At 44.1% G+C, this 14,542-nt stretch overlaps 1 protein-coding gene across 2 annotated transcripts in view; it reads right to left on the bottom strand.

The window, feature by feature from the left end:
• TMOD1 (tropomodulin 1) overlaps positions 1–11,640 on the bottom strand; it is a 29,898-nt gene extending 18,258 nt beyond the window's left edge. Inside the window, exons 1-3 of one of the 2 annotated variants that reach the window (XM_085317149.1) lie at positions 11,338–11,640; positions 2,891–3,054; positions 142–298 (exon numbers count right to left, since the gene is read on the bottom strand). In XM_085317149.1, coding sequence (XP_085173275.1) covers positions 142–298; positions 2,891–3,010 — 277 coding nt within the window. In that variant the 5' untranslated portion in view covers positions 3,011–3,054; positions 11,338–11,640. The remainder of the gene's footprint in view (positions 1–141; positions 299–2,890; positions 3,055–11,337) is intronic. The other variant, XM_085317141.1, reaches the window with a different exon arrangement.
• Between the last annotated feature and the right edge of the window lie 2,902 nt (positions 11,641–14,542).

Here is a 14,542-nt window from a genome sequence, read left to right as displayed (position 1 = left end):
TCAAAAGGGAGCAGTACTTAATAACTTGGGCTCAGATATAACCCATCTGTCATGTACTCAGCTCCAGGCATGCAGAGCAGCCTCCTGCTGCACTCTGCCTTCATCATGACACCCTCAGCATGGTGCAAAACATGATCATACCTCTCTTTTCTCCTGTGAAAGGAACCAGGTCTTCTCTGTCTTTAATATCTTTTGCCTGCTTTTCTAGGTGGGCCATGAGTTCCTCCCTTTTGAACGGGCCAGTTGGTGGCTTTTGTGTCTGGTCCCTCTGTCGCAGCCCTGCTGGCAGCAGTGCATTCTAGATACAAGGGGAGAAACCTAGATTATTTTTACAGATCGTGACCCCCAYCCATTCTACTCTCCCTCTTCCTCATTTTCCTCATTTAACTGTTTTCTTCTAGCACACTGGATATTTTGCTTCTCATTGCATCAAAGTTATCCCAACCCAACCCCACTGACTCCCGTATAGTCTAGACATATTGCATGCCTTCTCACGCCAGCATGGAATTTCATATGCACAGCACGGTTACAAGACCTTCATGCTGCAAAGAGGATGTTTCTCTACAGCAGGAGGTCCAGCCCTTTCTTCAGGGGCTCTCAGCCATCACTTTCTTCTCTTCCTGGCCTCTTCCCACATTCACTCCCATTTCTGCTGCCACTTTGCAACTGTCTCAGTGCTAGAACAAAGTTACTARATTTGACAGAGCTTGTCCTCCCTTTCCAAGTGTCAGTGTGCCTCACCAGATGCAACAGGATATGCACTCTGGGCTTAACAAGAACCAATTCAGAGAAATCTCGTGCTCTCTGACACAGCTGATGAGAAAGTCACAGTGGTCTTTTCTGCCTTTTATGGCTCACCCCAAAACTATAGGTCAGATCTCATAGTGAAGGTCACTTCAGCCTACTGGCTGCAATTCCACTGCAGAATAAAACCCCTGTGAACCTCAGCTCTTTTTCTAAATGTCTCCCTGTTAATCAGTCACACAAGTCACCATGGGAAGTTGCTTTGGGCCTGACACACATGGCACGTAAGCACCTGCTTATATTTAAATATAGAACAGTCTTAATGCAATAAGCAAGACTACTCCCAGATTTGACACTAAGCATGTTCTTCGGAGCTTTGTTGGATAGGAGTCAACATTTATTTTTTAAGACATCCAAAATGACACTGGACCCAGGGCTGATTTTTCCTTGCCTGCCTAATAAAAGGAATTCATAACAATATAAGTCTGCGGAATTAGTGGAAAGACTGGAAAAATAATAAAAAGCAATTAGACTTAGCTAATCTTAGAGGACAGCACAGAAGAACTCTACTAATGCACAATGTACAAGTAGGTAGGCATAAGAAACAGTTCGTTTCCTAAGGCTTTGCACAGTGAGAAGTCACCATGCAATCTTCATATTTTAACACCAGCAGTCAGGCTATATGGGAACGGGAACCAACAGATGATGGCAATTATTTTACTTTTCAATATCTTTCACTGAATGCTGTCTGACCCTGCATCTTTAGAGGCAGCAGTAATCAGCCTATCAGCACATACACTTAATCCTGGGAGATTGCTTGCCACCTCTTAATTATTTCTGTGTTGACACTTGGGATTAAAAAYGCTGATGATGCAACCTACACTGCCCACTGTTTTCTCCAGAGACATTAACTGCATGTTGTAGGAACAATTTCTCACTTGGCAGTGTCCAGCCTCATCATCTAACGTTGCTGCAACCCAATGGCCTGCCAGTTGGCTCTGTACATCCCCTGCTATGGGTACAGCATAACACTGCCTTCAAAAGGTTATTATGGCTTGGCACTTGTGTACTCAGTGTTCGCACACATGTAGCTCTTGTTGATGCTGGAAGGTTCCCTATAAAGCAACTGTCCCATTTGCAAGACTCTGGGATTTGCTTTGCTTCCTAAAYAGAGGAAAAGTGAGGCCATCTGAGCTTTCCTAATGAAAAAAATAGTAAAAAATAAACAAATAAAAAACCCCCCACAAAACACATCCTCCAAAATGGCCTGATCAGGAGCAGGGGTCTAGGTTTTGCAAGTTCCTAGCAAGTGCCCTGTCCTTATTAGGACAGGTCTTCCCAAAATTGTGTCAAGGTAGTATAAGAATCCCAAATACAGGCCAAGCCCCCATTACAAAAGATGCTGTGCAGCAGCAGAGCAACAGATTAAGTTTTTGTTTCAACATCCTGACTGTTTAAGTACTGAGCCAGAAACAAAACATGGGAACAGACAGGTAAGACATAAAAGAGTTCAAGAAAGACCAAGATACAACAGGTCTTACGGTAGAATACTGTGACATATCAGGATAACCTGTTAYAACCTCCCTTGGCCCTTAGACAAGATATTTCAGAACACCTTGCTGTGCACACACACTTGCTTAAGTGTTATGCACTCTCCAAGCTGGTCACTTTACACAAAATTACTTTAGGAGTCCCATTCCAGCAACTGGACCAGACTCAACTACTTTCTGCAAAACCTCTCTACAGCCCTGCACAAGCACTAACCCACAACAGTGCTCAAACCAGCAGAGAGGTAGACTATCCTGTGCTTGGCATCAGCCTCTTCACTTCAATCAGTTAGAAACAGCCCGTGAAACCCAGAGACCAAAGAACAGAAACAACTGATCCAGAAATGCTCATCTTCGCACACATGGTGGGATGAGGGCAGAGGAGTATCACAAAAGCAAAGTCCCATCCCCGAGTCAACACTCTGAATGGCGAAACTGCTTCTCTTCATCTGGGGCCAGTTTCTTCCACCTTGCACCGAGTTTGGGCTCTGCAATAGATCCCACTCAACTATAGGYCGCTGATGCAGCCCATTTGCCCACCTTCTTCCACAATTACTTCAGATTTACCACCTGGAAAATCTCATTTAAAAACAACTTACATCAGGATCCAGCTCTTCCAGTTCATTTTCTAACTTTCTGAGCTCCTCCTCTGTCAGAGCTCCAAGGATTTTGTCTTCATCCAGGTCTCGGTATTTTTCTAGCTCCTTTCTGTAAGACATCTTAGAGGAGTCTTATGAATCTTACTTTTACACTGAAACAGAATCTGGAATGGGAAAAAAAAAACACATCACACTGAATACATGAAACACTGAGACTGCAGTACTGCTGGTAGTACCGAGTTGTAGAAGATTTCTACTGGAAGCAGGGCTGATTTCAGAGCTAGCTGAGATTGCTCAGGGTGCTGCCCCTATTCTACATCTAGGTAACAACCTCGGCTAGTGTCAGCAGCAGGACTTCAATTGTCCCATCACAGACTTACAGACTAGCAGGAAGGAATGAATCTGCTTAGAGATTTCTTTCTTCAACGTTAGATGTTAATGGAATKATCTACATATTAATTTCCTTGAGGAACAGTAAACCACAGATCTGAATGCTTGCAACTACTCTTACAAATCCCCAATAACATCATCCTGTGCATAGCACCCTGAACAGGTGGGAAAACTAGATCATAGCATCACTGAATACATTTGAGCCCTGCATATCTCCAAGAGGCAACAGATCTCAGTGTATAGCTCTTCTCCCTATCAGATCAGTGTCTTAAAGCCACAAAGAGATTGAGAAGTATTATTTACTAATGTTTAAGCAACTGGTTAAACATTCTGTTTAGCTACCTGCCTTCACTAAAGCAACATGTATGTTTGCACTGCTGCAAGTTAAGCACATGACCTAAGTGTTCGTTTGTATCTAAACCAACGCCTCAAGAGAAGAAATGGGAGAAACACACTAAATGATCTATCTGGATAATCCCTGCTGACCCAGGGTTTTGTGCCAAGTCTCATAATGTAAAATGTCATACACAATCATACATACATAACTGAACCTCTGCCAGCTCTGAGCACACTGCAGAAACATGAAAAAGACTCAAACAGAGAAGAGTTTGAGAGGGCTGTGACTGTTCAGCCTGGAGAGGAGAAAGCTCAGGGGGGTTGTATCAGGCTGTATAAATATCTGAGGGAGGGTGTAAAGAAGATGGGGCCAGACTCTTCTAGCAATAGGCCGAGAGGCAATGGGCTCAAACTGCAACGCAGGAAATTCCGTCTGAACRTTAGAAACCACTTTTTCATTGTGATGTGTTCAAACACTGGGATGGGTTGCCCAGACAGGTTGTGAATATCTCTGAGGATGGTGACTCCAAACAAACCGGATGCAGTCCTGGGCAACCTGCTGCAGGTGATGCTGCTTTAAGTAGGGGAGAGGGGGCTTGGACCAAACAAACTCCAGCAATTCCTTCCAACTTCAGTGATTCGGTGATTCAATTAAGCTCAAATTGTTTAAAACATGTCAGTAGCTTAAAAATACACTGGAACCTGAAACAGCACCTACAACATAGGAGTGCATTCAAGTCTGCTTTCTAGCTGAAAGTTTCCCTCTGTTCCACAGCACAGTCTGTACGTCGATATTTTTTGACCAGATTGGTGCACAGAATATTGATCTTTACTTTAAGTCAGCTTTCCTACAGTTTATAAASAGGAGAATAAAGTTCCTCTATTCTCTCAAGTGACACTTCCAGCAAAATAACTGCAATCTATCCATTTTTCAAGAAGCCAAAAATCTTTTCTGTTTCTATAAATGGCCTCTTTTCAGTTCCTCTGGAATGTCAGAAGCCTGTCCTGAGTCACATCTCTCCAGCTTTGCCCATGTTGTCAGGGCAGATCATGCTCTTATGATTGTTCTTCTGTAGCGCAGAATATTCTTCACACAACTTACATTGCAGCTACTATTCCTGATAAAATTATCTTTAGCGTGGTTACAAAAGGGCACATTAACGCATATGTGGCTTGACAGCAAGCCCTTAAATTTAGAGCAGTCATCTGGTCCAACATTTGGTTTCCCACTGATGTGATTACAATTCCTACATCACTTGCATTCCTGCCACTCGCCACTTAGGAAGTGGAGCGCTAGGAAATGATGCCGTGTTTTACCGGAGGACCAGCCCCCTGGGCTCTTACGGGTCAGAACTGACACAGTGAGAACAAGCTCTTTGTTTTACACTATTAAAGTGAATCTGCAAACACTAAGGACAGTGCCAGTAGGTAGCAGAATGAGGAAGCTGAAGTTATGACATTTCATACTTTTGGCATTTGGCTAAGCAAAGTGCTTTAGAGTCCAGAACTTCCGAACTTTACTGATCCAGTGTGGCCGTAAGTGTAGCACATTTTGTGTCAAGTGACTGATGTATTACCACTATGTTTGTGGTACCATGCATTGGCCAGATTAAGTTCAGCAATGTCTAATACCCCAGCCCCAGCAGGACCGTACTTTTGCTTGGCAGAGGGAAGTAGAGCCTTTACCACAATTACATATGAACAAACTCTTGTTATTACAGTGATAATCTCTGATACGAGAGAAAAGCAGTTTGGATCTAGTCTGGAGACATGTTGTGCCACTATGACCTTGCAGTGTTTGAACTATGACAAGGCTGTATTTTGAATTTAGTTTTGAATTTTGTCTATTCTACTGGCTGTAAAAACAGCTGGTACTAAGAACAGGCAAAAGATAACTGACCTCAAACTGCTATACTCCCTGTAATGGCTCGAAATAGCTATATCTGCATGAACATGGCAATCTCTTCGTTACTTGAGGACAACTATTACCTGAGGCRCCCACAGTCTTCTTCTAGCAAACAGGGGTAATCCTGAACTTCTCCACACAAAGCAGAACACCATAATGCACGCTTCGCAGCTCTGACCTTGCAGCTGCCTGCCAGAAGGGCAGAGACTGTCAGCACCAAGAAGCGAAAGGCAGGAGAGACATTTGATGTCAGTGTGCACAGTCAACGTTTCTGGAAAACACTCCAGGTTTCAAAGCATCTTGCAAAGAATTAAAGGCTGGGCTGCATATAGCAAAGGCTTTGAGTGCTGGGAACAGGTGTGGAGCCTGCTGAAACACAGCTTAAATCCCAGCAAGGAGAACTTCATTTGCTTCATATCTCAAGCAGAGCTGCTGAGAGGAAACAGTCCTGCCACACGCTTGCCAGTGCAGCAGAACTGAAACACCARCTTGCATTGCTCCCATCGAGAATGTGTCTGGAGAATTAGCAGTATCCACGGTGGCAAGACATTTTGTACAGTCGCTCACCCAGATGAACACGTTGTGCTGGTTTAGCGCAAGTGCATCTGCCAGCACAACTTCCAGGGCCACGGTGCTCACTGACTCTCCCCTATCTCCACATCCCAGGGCTGTTTTTCCCTATCTTTCTAACAAGTGTCGGAAAAAAAAAAATGTTTGTTTGCTGTAAAAGACGAGAAGGCTTTGCACTACTCAAATGAGAAGGCAGTGAATTTTGCCTGAGCAGATCTGCTGTCATTTACACCAYGTATGACGTAACTCTCCTTCACAAACACTTGCACTACAAAAGAATAAAACAATCCTCCAATACAACTGCAATATTACACTCAAATATTAAGTCTACATACCTGGCCATCCAGGAAAGAGTTAACCCCAAATTTACCATAAAGCTGCCCCATCAAATCTATTCTAAATGACATCTGGAAGATGTAATTTGATCTCTCATTATTTGTTATTAAACCTACCACTCCACTTTTCATTCAGCCAACTAAAGAAACATTGCAACAATATATATCCTTGATATACAGAAGCTGCAAAGGACTGACACTATTACAACTTCAAGGTGAAAAATCTTTAAAAATTAAGATTGACATCAGCTACAAAGATAGTCAGATACTACGTCTCATTGTGAGAGGCCATTGCTCTGTAGACATGTTAACCCAAAGTATTCCCCTTGGTATGTCAGACAAGTTCACAAGTTCCTACACCTGAAAACAAATAGAGAGGCTTGAGGAGAAAAATAGAATCAGATTAAGACTGGGCATACACTGCAGATCAGATAAGACTTTTCCTGCTGTGAATGTATGTGGAATGAAAGGAAAACAAAATTAAAAAGATAGAATTTGTGATTATGAGAAGGATAAAATAGCTTTCTTCTGAAGGGACCAAAAACACTTAAGAATCCAAGACTCAACAGAAAATTGATAAAGCAGATCAACAAAAAAAATGAAGAGTATTTCCTACAAGACATGGAAATACTCTTTTCACTGTGTTCTGCACAGGTGCAAGCCCCTCCTGTGTCTGTACTGGTGCACCAGAAGTCAGTATCAGCTGCAGAGACCTCTGCTCAGAGAGAAACTTCAAAAACTCCAGAAAGGTAAGACCACTGTGTCGGGTCCGTACAACAAAACAGGCATGGGGACGTGGTCATGTTCTTCTGACAGGTGAACTGCTGCACAAAGAGGAAGACCATCTTCTCTTCCACAGGTGGTGGCAGGGTGGCAAAGGGTTTATGCTGGAGAGGCTGCAATATGTGCAGTGCTGGCTAGCTGCAGTAACCTCTGTCAGGAGCAGCACTGACTAAGAGAACTCGTGGGATCACCTCTCAATGGCCTGATAATCCCAGAAAAAAAGAAGGAACAAGAAAGCAGGACTGGACAGAGTGACAGAAACAGCACGCGAAAAAGACAAATTCCAAGGAAACAAAATATCGTAAAGAAAATATGCCATAAAGAGAGATGACACACTGCATAACCCAATGTTACAGTGGTCCTCAGCACTCTAATTCTGAGGAGCCCAGCCTCTGAATATACAAATTCCCATTTACACCCAGCAGCATAACAGAAAGAAATGATGAAAGGCCTTTGTCTTTTTATACATACATAGGGTGAAAGAGCAACCACTTTCAGGGAAGACACAGAACTTTCAAGTGATAAATTCCATCACAAATCTAAGCTGATGTCCAATTCCAGTGTTTCACAGCTGGCTACAGTAAACAGTTGTCACTTTCACAGATTCTGACTACACATCTCCTGCAGCCCCTAAAACTCCGGACTTTGTCTGCAGGGACTGCAGCACAAGGGGGTGTTTGATGCATCTTAAGTCACGCTGAATTGCCAGCAAAAGGTGGACACAAGGAACACTATGCACTCCCCAGTGACAGCCATGGCTGCAGAAATGAACATCTGCCCAAAAGAACCCTCAAAGCCACTGAAAGGCATTTTCAACAATCTGAAATAAGAAAACAGGCCAAGAGTTTGGTTTCTGAGATAAGTACTCAGCCAACAAGTGTCACATGTGGGATTATTGATGATTCTTGGAAAAACAGCCAAGTTTAAAGCAGAATGCTATTCAGGATTAAAGCTGTTTTTGAGCAGCACTAGAGGCAGGAGTTAATCTTGTCAGGGATAGCCTGGCTCTAAAACAATTTCTATTTGGCTCATGCAGAGGTTTGATTTATGAGATTTTTGCATGGCTCAAGTGAAAAACAGAGTCAAAGTTCAGAGCTATTATTTTTACATTATAAAAATAATAATCCTATGTAAACCAATCGTTCTGCAAGTTGTTACAAAAGTTTATTTGTTCCTTTTGACTTTCAGCATAAACACCAGGTGGTTTTTAGAAAATTGGATATACCTCAAGGGAGCAATTACTATAAATTCAAGAGAACTAAGTGTTTTCTGTGCGTGTGTTTAGATTTCAGTGCATCACCTGGGTGCTAATCTGGGACGCATACTGTAGGTATGTGCAGATGAGAAAAACAAATTAGATACAGTTGATTTCCCTAAATGAAGACTGTATATTTATGTGGCCTGTCAGACAAACCTTAAAACCATTAGCTAATTCAAACTTCTTGCAGGACTCAACATACCTCAAATATTAATCTCTCATCAAGCTGCGGATGTATACAAACAGCCAGTCAGCATAACACAGAGCCAACCCAAGCACCTCATTCAGCAGATAGGAAACAAAGGAGAGGGCTGGGGCTACTCTGAGGATGTCTAGGGGAACTGGGTACCAGAAGCACTGAAAGAAGAGGAAGCCATTATAAATGGTAAAGCTGGGAAAATCCCAGTGGGCATATGGGGATAAAGGATATCAATTCACTAAAAATGAGGTTCTAATTCTCATGGGATAGCACGTTAACTCTGCGCTTACATCTCAGCCTACTAGGGTGCTGGCCTGCAGAAGCCTGATCCTACCTCCACTCTGCTGCTTGAATTCCTGGGGCTGAACATGTCAGTATTATCAGCTCCCAGGAGGTGCAAAAAGGCTCCACTAAATTAGGGCCAGACCCAGTAATGACAAAAGGGAAAGATGCTCATCAGCTCCATCTGAGACCACATCTAAAAACATAAGTATAGGTGGCTCGTGCAAAATCCAGCAGCAAAGCCAAAATATGGGCTGATGGCACAGGAGGACCTGGGCCTTCCCAGTGTCATCACATAGCATTATATATCCAGATTCTTTCCTGCTGTGTGCTTTTTCTCATTAGTTACCCAGGTCATGGGAGATGTAAAGGCAGATGCACTGGTACAGGAACACATTCCTCCCAGAGCACAGGTATAAATGCTGCATTCAGAGACAGCAGCTCCTTCTTCAGCAGATGAATCACAGTCCAAAGCTGCCTTCCAAGAGACTTCATGCCCTGCACCTGCATTGCAAACATTTAGAAGTTTTCCCCATTTCAAGTGAATTAGGACTACAATTTGTTCTCGCTAAACATCAAGTCTTTGGCCTGGAGAAACAAAAGGGAAATAAGTAGATAAAGCCAGTCCTTTTATGGGATTGTGTCCTACATGTTTGGTTGCTGGATTTTTTTTTCCAGATTCTTTTTTGAGCTGATCTCATTTTCTTAGTCAGAGAGGAAACCACCTTTTTAATAAGCAAAAACACAGGCCTAGGCTACAGCATCAAGCACTGTTTGCCTGTGCTTCACATGACCACCTTAAGTATACAAGATGCTAAAATACTTAAAGCTACGAAAGACTTCCTACAAACTCTGTATTAGACTTTCAGTATGGGCTGCATTAGAAAGAGCACAACCAGCAGGTCCACAGAAGTGGTTATTTTCATCTTCTTGGCACCACTGAGGTCGCATCTGGATAKTGTATCTTGTTTAGTGCTCACCAGTAAAAGATAGATCTTCACAAGCCAAAGGGATGCCAGCGCAGGATGGGCAGGGGACTGGGACACAATGCGTGAGGAGAAGCTGAGGGAACCAGGCTTCTTCAGCCAGCAGAGGAGAAGGCTGCAGCTGGACCTAACTGCAGTCTCATCCACTGCCTAATAGGAAAGGGGTTATAGGGAAGACAGAACCATACTTTCCTCAGAAGTGCACAGGAAAAAAAAAAAACAAGGGGCAATCGGCAAAGCTGAATCAAGAGAAATTCTGGCTGGAYATCAGGGAAAAAATCTTTGACACAAGACTGGTGCAGCCATGGGATAAGAACCAGACTGGTGGAGGGATCTCCATCTTTGAACATTCAATGCTCAACTGGACAAAGCCTTGGGCAACCTGATCTAGTTTTGTAGCTAGCCCTGCTCAGAAAAGGATATTGGACATTCCCATCTAAACTTTCTGTGGTTTGATCTCAGAATAACACACAGGATTCTGCCTGACTGCCCATGTTTGGCGGTTACTCAGGATGGGAACTGTGTTGCAGGCTGATCCCCTACTTTTTCATGTAAAAATGATTGTTTTCTGCACTCACTTCATTTACCCAACTGAAAAAAAACTCTCCACTGTGACCGACATTTGAGTTCTGACTCTAGTTCAAGATAAGGGGGTTTAGCTGCCTTTTCCTGAAATAAACTGTTCAAACTACCAAGAGCACASATGAGGTTCAAGGTCACTGGCCTAAGACCCTTGCTTCTGCAGCATGAGAGTGAGTGAAGCCCAGCTTTCAGGAGACCACCACAGTGTCTCGCTGCACAGTACCAAAGCATCATCTTTAACAGTYCATAACAAAACAGAGCACACAGCATATCTGATGTCCCCAGCCCCTGCCCAAGAAGCAGTGCCCAGTAGACACATTTCTCTTAGCCTTTCCACCAGCAGAACTGTACAGTGCAGGCACACTCATGCCCTGGAAGGGAAGAAAGGGCAGAGAACAGACTGGGGCTGGGATGCTCCAGACAGTGAGACTCTCTGTTATGTCATTTGCAGAAGCAGAGATTAGCATATGCCCTTATCGCACCCAGGCAAACCCCCAGCCAGAACGACTGAGCCCCTCTCAGCCTACCCAAATCTATCCCGGAATTTGCTGTCTCCTCAGGAAGCTGGAGGCTTCTCCAAAGAAGGTCTGCACTTCCCTTGGTTTATTAAAATTTTTATAGACATTTGTTGTTAACATGACATACTGAAGTTCATGTTCATTTTAGCAAAATATTAGAGAAGAAATATATGGAATGTGGCATTTTGGATCTGTCAAAGCATACCTTGATTTTGCCAGTGACACAATACTCATACAGCACTTCTCCAAGCAACCTGCTAGCCATGCAAAACATAACACTATTTAAAGTTACCTCTACTTACTTTAAACCCTACAGCAAAGCAGTTGAGTACATCATGGATAACACTTTCTGATGACGCTGCTTCATTCCCGTGGAGATCCTTACTGTGGATCTGACCTTCTCATCCTTGCACTAGAGAGCTCCACAGCAAACAGCCTCTTACCCAAGGTCACACATATATTACAGAAAGTTCCCTGTGCTCGACTGAAACAAACTTTCCCTTCATCCACTGGTGTGCAATGGAGTCTTATGCTGGTAGCACTGTGCTGGATATTCCTCTCTCCTCGGCCAGTATGAGCATGCCAGGAAGTACAGCTCACCCAGACCCTAACCTGGCACTCAGAAACTGCCTGTGCTTTGTAGTCCCTCCCTCTGCAACATTTCTGCAGCCCTGCCAGGCACACTACTCAACATTGGCTGTTATCAAGCAGTCTTTCTTATCAGGGCCATCTAGCAAATAACTAACATGACATAGGCAGCACGTAGAGGAGTCAAGCTCTGCGAAAGCCCAAATACAAACCAGCACAGCTATGTCTCCCCCTTCAAATACTTTTAAGGCATGCACTCTTGTAAGCACATTTATGCTTTCTCCTATTTGGGGTGATGTTTTCTCATGCACTTGGCATATACTTGTTAATTGCCTAATTGCTAATCCATATGGAAAGCACATGGCACACTGAGTCATTACCAATACTACACACTCAGTTCCTGCTTGGTAACTTAGAGTGTTCCACTTGGAAACTTCACAGCCTGCATATTCTCCTCCTTAGAAAAGAAATCCTGAGTCCCTTGCATTAACTTTTGTTAGTCTCTGATGCACTCCTGTTTCTCTGGCATACTCTAGTTGCAGGGAACAGCTGAGCCTGATGGATGCCACATGAACACAGGAGAAAGATCGACAGCTGTCTTGCACTGGTCAGTGCCTCAGACCCTTTGATACACTACAGCGATGCCCTATAAAACAGAGGTCCTTGCCAGACCATCTAGGGCAAGGCACAATGAGCTGGTTAGTAATATATCTGCATCTACATGTCCGTGATCTCACCCTCCTGCTAGTATGGCTCCAACAGGATGAAGTGAAAGTGAAGCTCCATGAAACTGCATCTATGTTGATGTTTAATGAAGAGAGGAATGAAATGAGTACTCTCCCATTTGGTATGAGCTGTGCACTGAATCTGAATGCAACATGTAATGGAAGTGCAATCCTCATACAGTCTGCCAAGRGCTAAAGAAAGAATAATGCCGTCTCCAGCTCTCAGTGTTCCTAAACTGCAACCAGGTGAGCTCTGAGGAAGCAGCTCTGTAGATYTATTGATACACTCTTCCCAGAATAACTGCTACTGGTTGCTGCCAGACAGATTATCCTAGGCTAGACGCACTTTGGTCTGATCCAGGATAGCCTCTCTTATACGCTTATCCCATTCTTCATGAATGACCAGGAAAAACTCCTTCCGCTGGAGAGCAGGGCAACCCTGGGACAGCACACCAGGGAGGTGGTGGTGGTGGGGTCTCTAACTCTCCAGCCCTGGTGAGTTGCTAGACACAGCTGAAAAGCACATGGTAATTCAGCAATACAGAACCATGCAACACAACTGTTATCTCCTGTTCCCCTCCCCCCGCCCCCCAAGAATTTGTTACTTTACAGGATAAASGCATTTTGACTGCAAGTCCCTGCCTTGCATACAGAAGAGGTTTCCTAGCTCATAGTTTGCAAACAGCTGGCGTAAGCAGAGGAACTAAGCAGAAAGCAGATCCTAGTTTCCCTGCCTATAGCCATGTTGGACTTCTGTAACAACTCCACATGCCTGCAAAATAGCAAAGTAGCAAATAATAAGCGAACAGCTACAAATATATTCAGGAGAACATCACTCTGGAGCAGCACATCCAGCAACAGGAACACRCATTCCTTACAAAACAATCAGTCTGTACCTCTTGAAAAGATAAACCAAATTGACCCTAGGGGGAATGAAAGTAAAACCCAGGCAAAGAAAACAAGTAAAGAGACAGACCAGGTTGCCTCCACACTGGTTTGACTTTCCCAAATATATCAGGGAGGAGGAGGTACAGCAAGACATTTCCAACATTATGTAAAAACACATCACTAGGAAGAAAACTGACAGACCAACATAATTGAGAAATGTGTGGAGAAAAGAACAAGATGAGTGCATTTGGAAAAATAAGCACTGTTGCTGGAAGAAAGAAGGGAGAGCTCTAACAGGACAGGTAAAGAGACCTTGTAATGACTAACCATGAGCTTGCAACATGGTATGTGTGTTAGAGTTACCAAGCACATGCAAGTCAGGGTAGTGCATACAGAGGCTGTCAAGAGAAATCAGTGAAGGTTGTTCTACTGCACTGTAAAATGCATTCACCTCTGGTGCCTTAATGTTGTGGCCCAGCTCCTCCTTCCAAGAAAGCAAAAGATGAAGGGCTCACTACAACAACCTGAGGAAGCCCTTGCATCCCGAAAAGTCTGTCCGTTATTTGCTCTAAGAAAAGGTATCACATCTCCACACAACTGTTGTTTCATCAATGAGAAATTTATACTTCATTGCAGTGAGAGCTGGTAGGCCACTTGAGAGGAAGGGAGTTTACGCAGACTTAAAAATAACCTCAGTCACATAGCTGAGCACCTTCCTGGCTCAAGGCCCCATACCCAAGGAAAAATGTAAAACAGCTACACGTAGGAAGTCTGCCCAGGGGTAGGGTAATCAGTCCAGAGGACTAAGAGAGAGAAATTGTGCCCCACAAACCATGCAGGACCATTTCAAAGAAAGGGCACAGGCAGGGTACATCAGGGCGGCATGCGAGTGGGGACAGACGCGGCAGCCAGCCAAGCGAGGGAAAGTTATCAGTGAGACGGAAAGCGTCTTTCAAGCCAGGCAGCGACTGATTTAAGCCGGACAAAGCATGCCTGTGGAAAACACACCATAAGGAATCACACTTTCCTCTGTGAGTTTTGCTTTCCCTGCARAAAATTGGCACAACTTTCTCTCTAGCCATCCCCTTGAGAACGGTGTCCTCCCAGTATTATAAGAATGCAATACCAGAGGGGAAAAAAAGAGAGAAAAGGGGGGAAAAGAGGAGAGCTAGGAGCACACTCTTCACTACCCACCCGCCACACAGCACGGGGCCCCCTCGCTACGACTTGCGCTAATCCACCGCGGTGCCGCTTTCGCGCCTCGGCCGGGCGCAGAGCGGAGCTGCCCGCGCCCCGCCGCGGACAC

Source organism: Rhea americana, unplaced genomic scaffold (assembly GCF_003343005.1).
Source record: "Rhea americana isolate MKP2758 unplaced genomic scaffold, rheAme1 scaffold_115, whole genome shotgun sequence".
Taxonomy (NCBI): domain Eukaryota; kingdom Metazoa; phylum Chordata; class Aves; order Rheiformes; family Rheidae; genus Rhea; species Rhea americana.
Note: the sequence above shows the minus strand (reverse complement) of the source record. Positions and strands in the feature narration are given on the sequence as shown.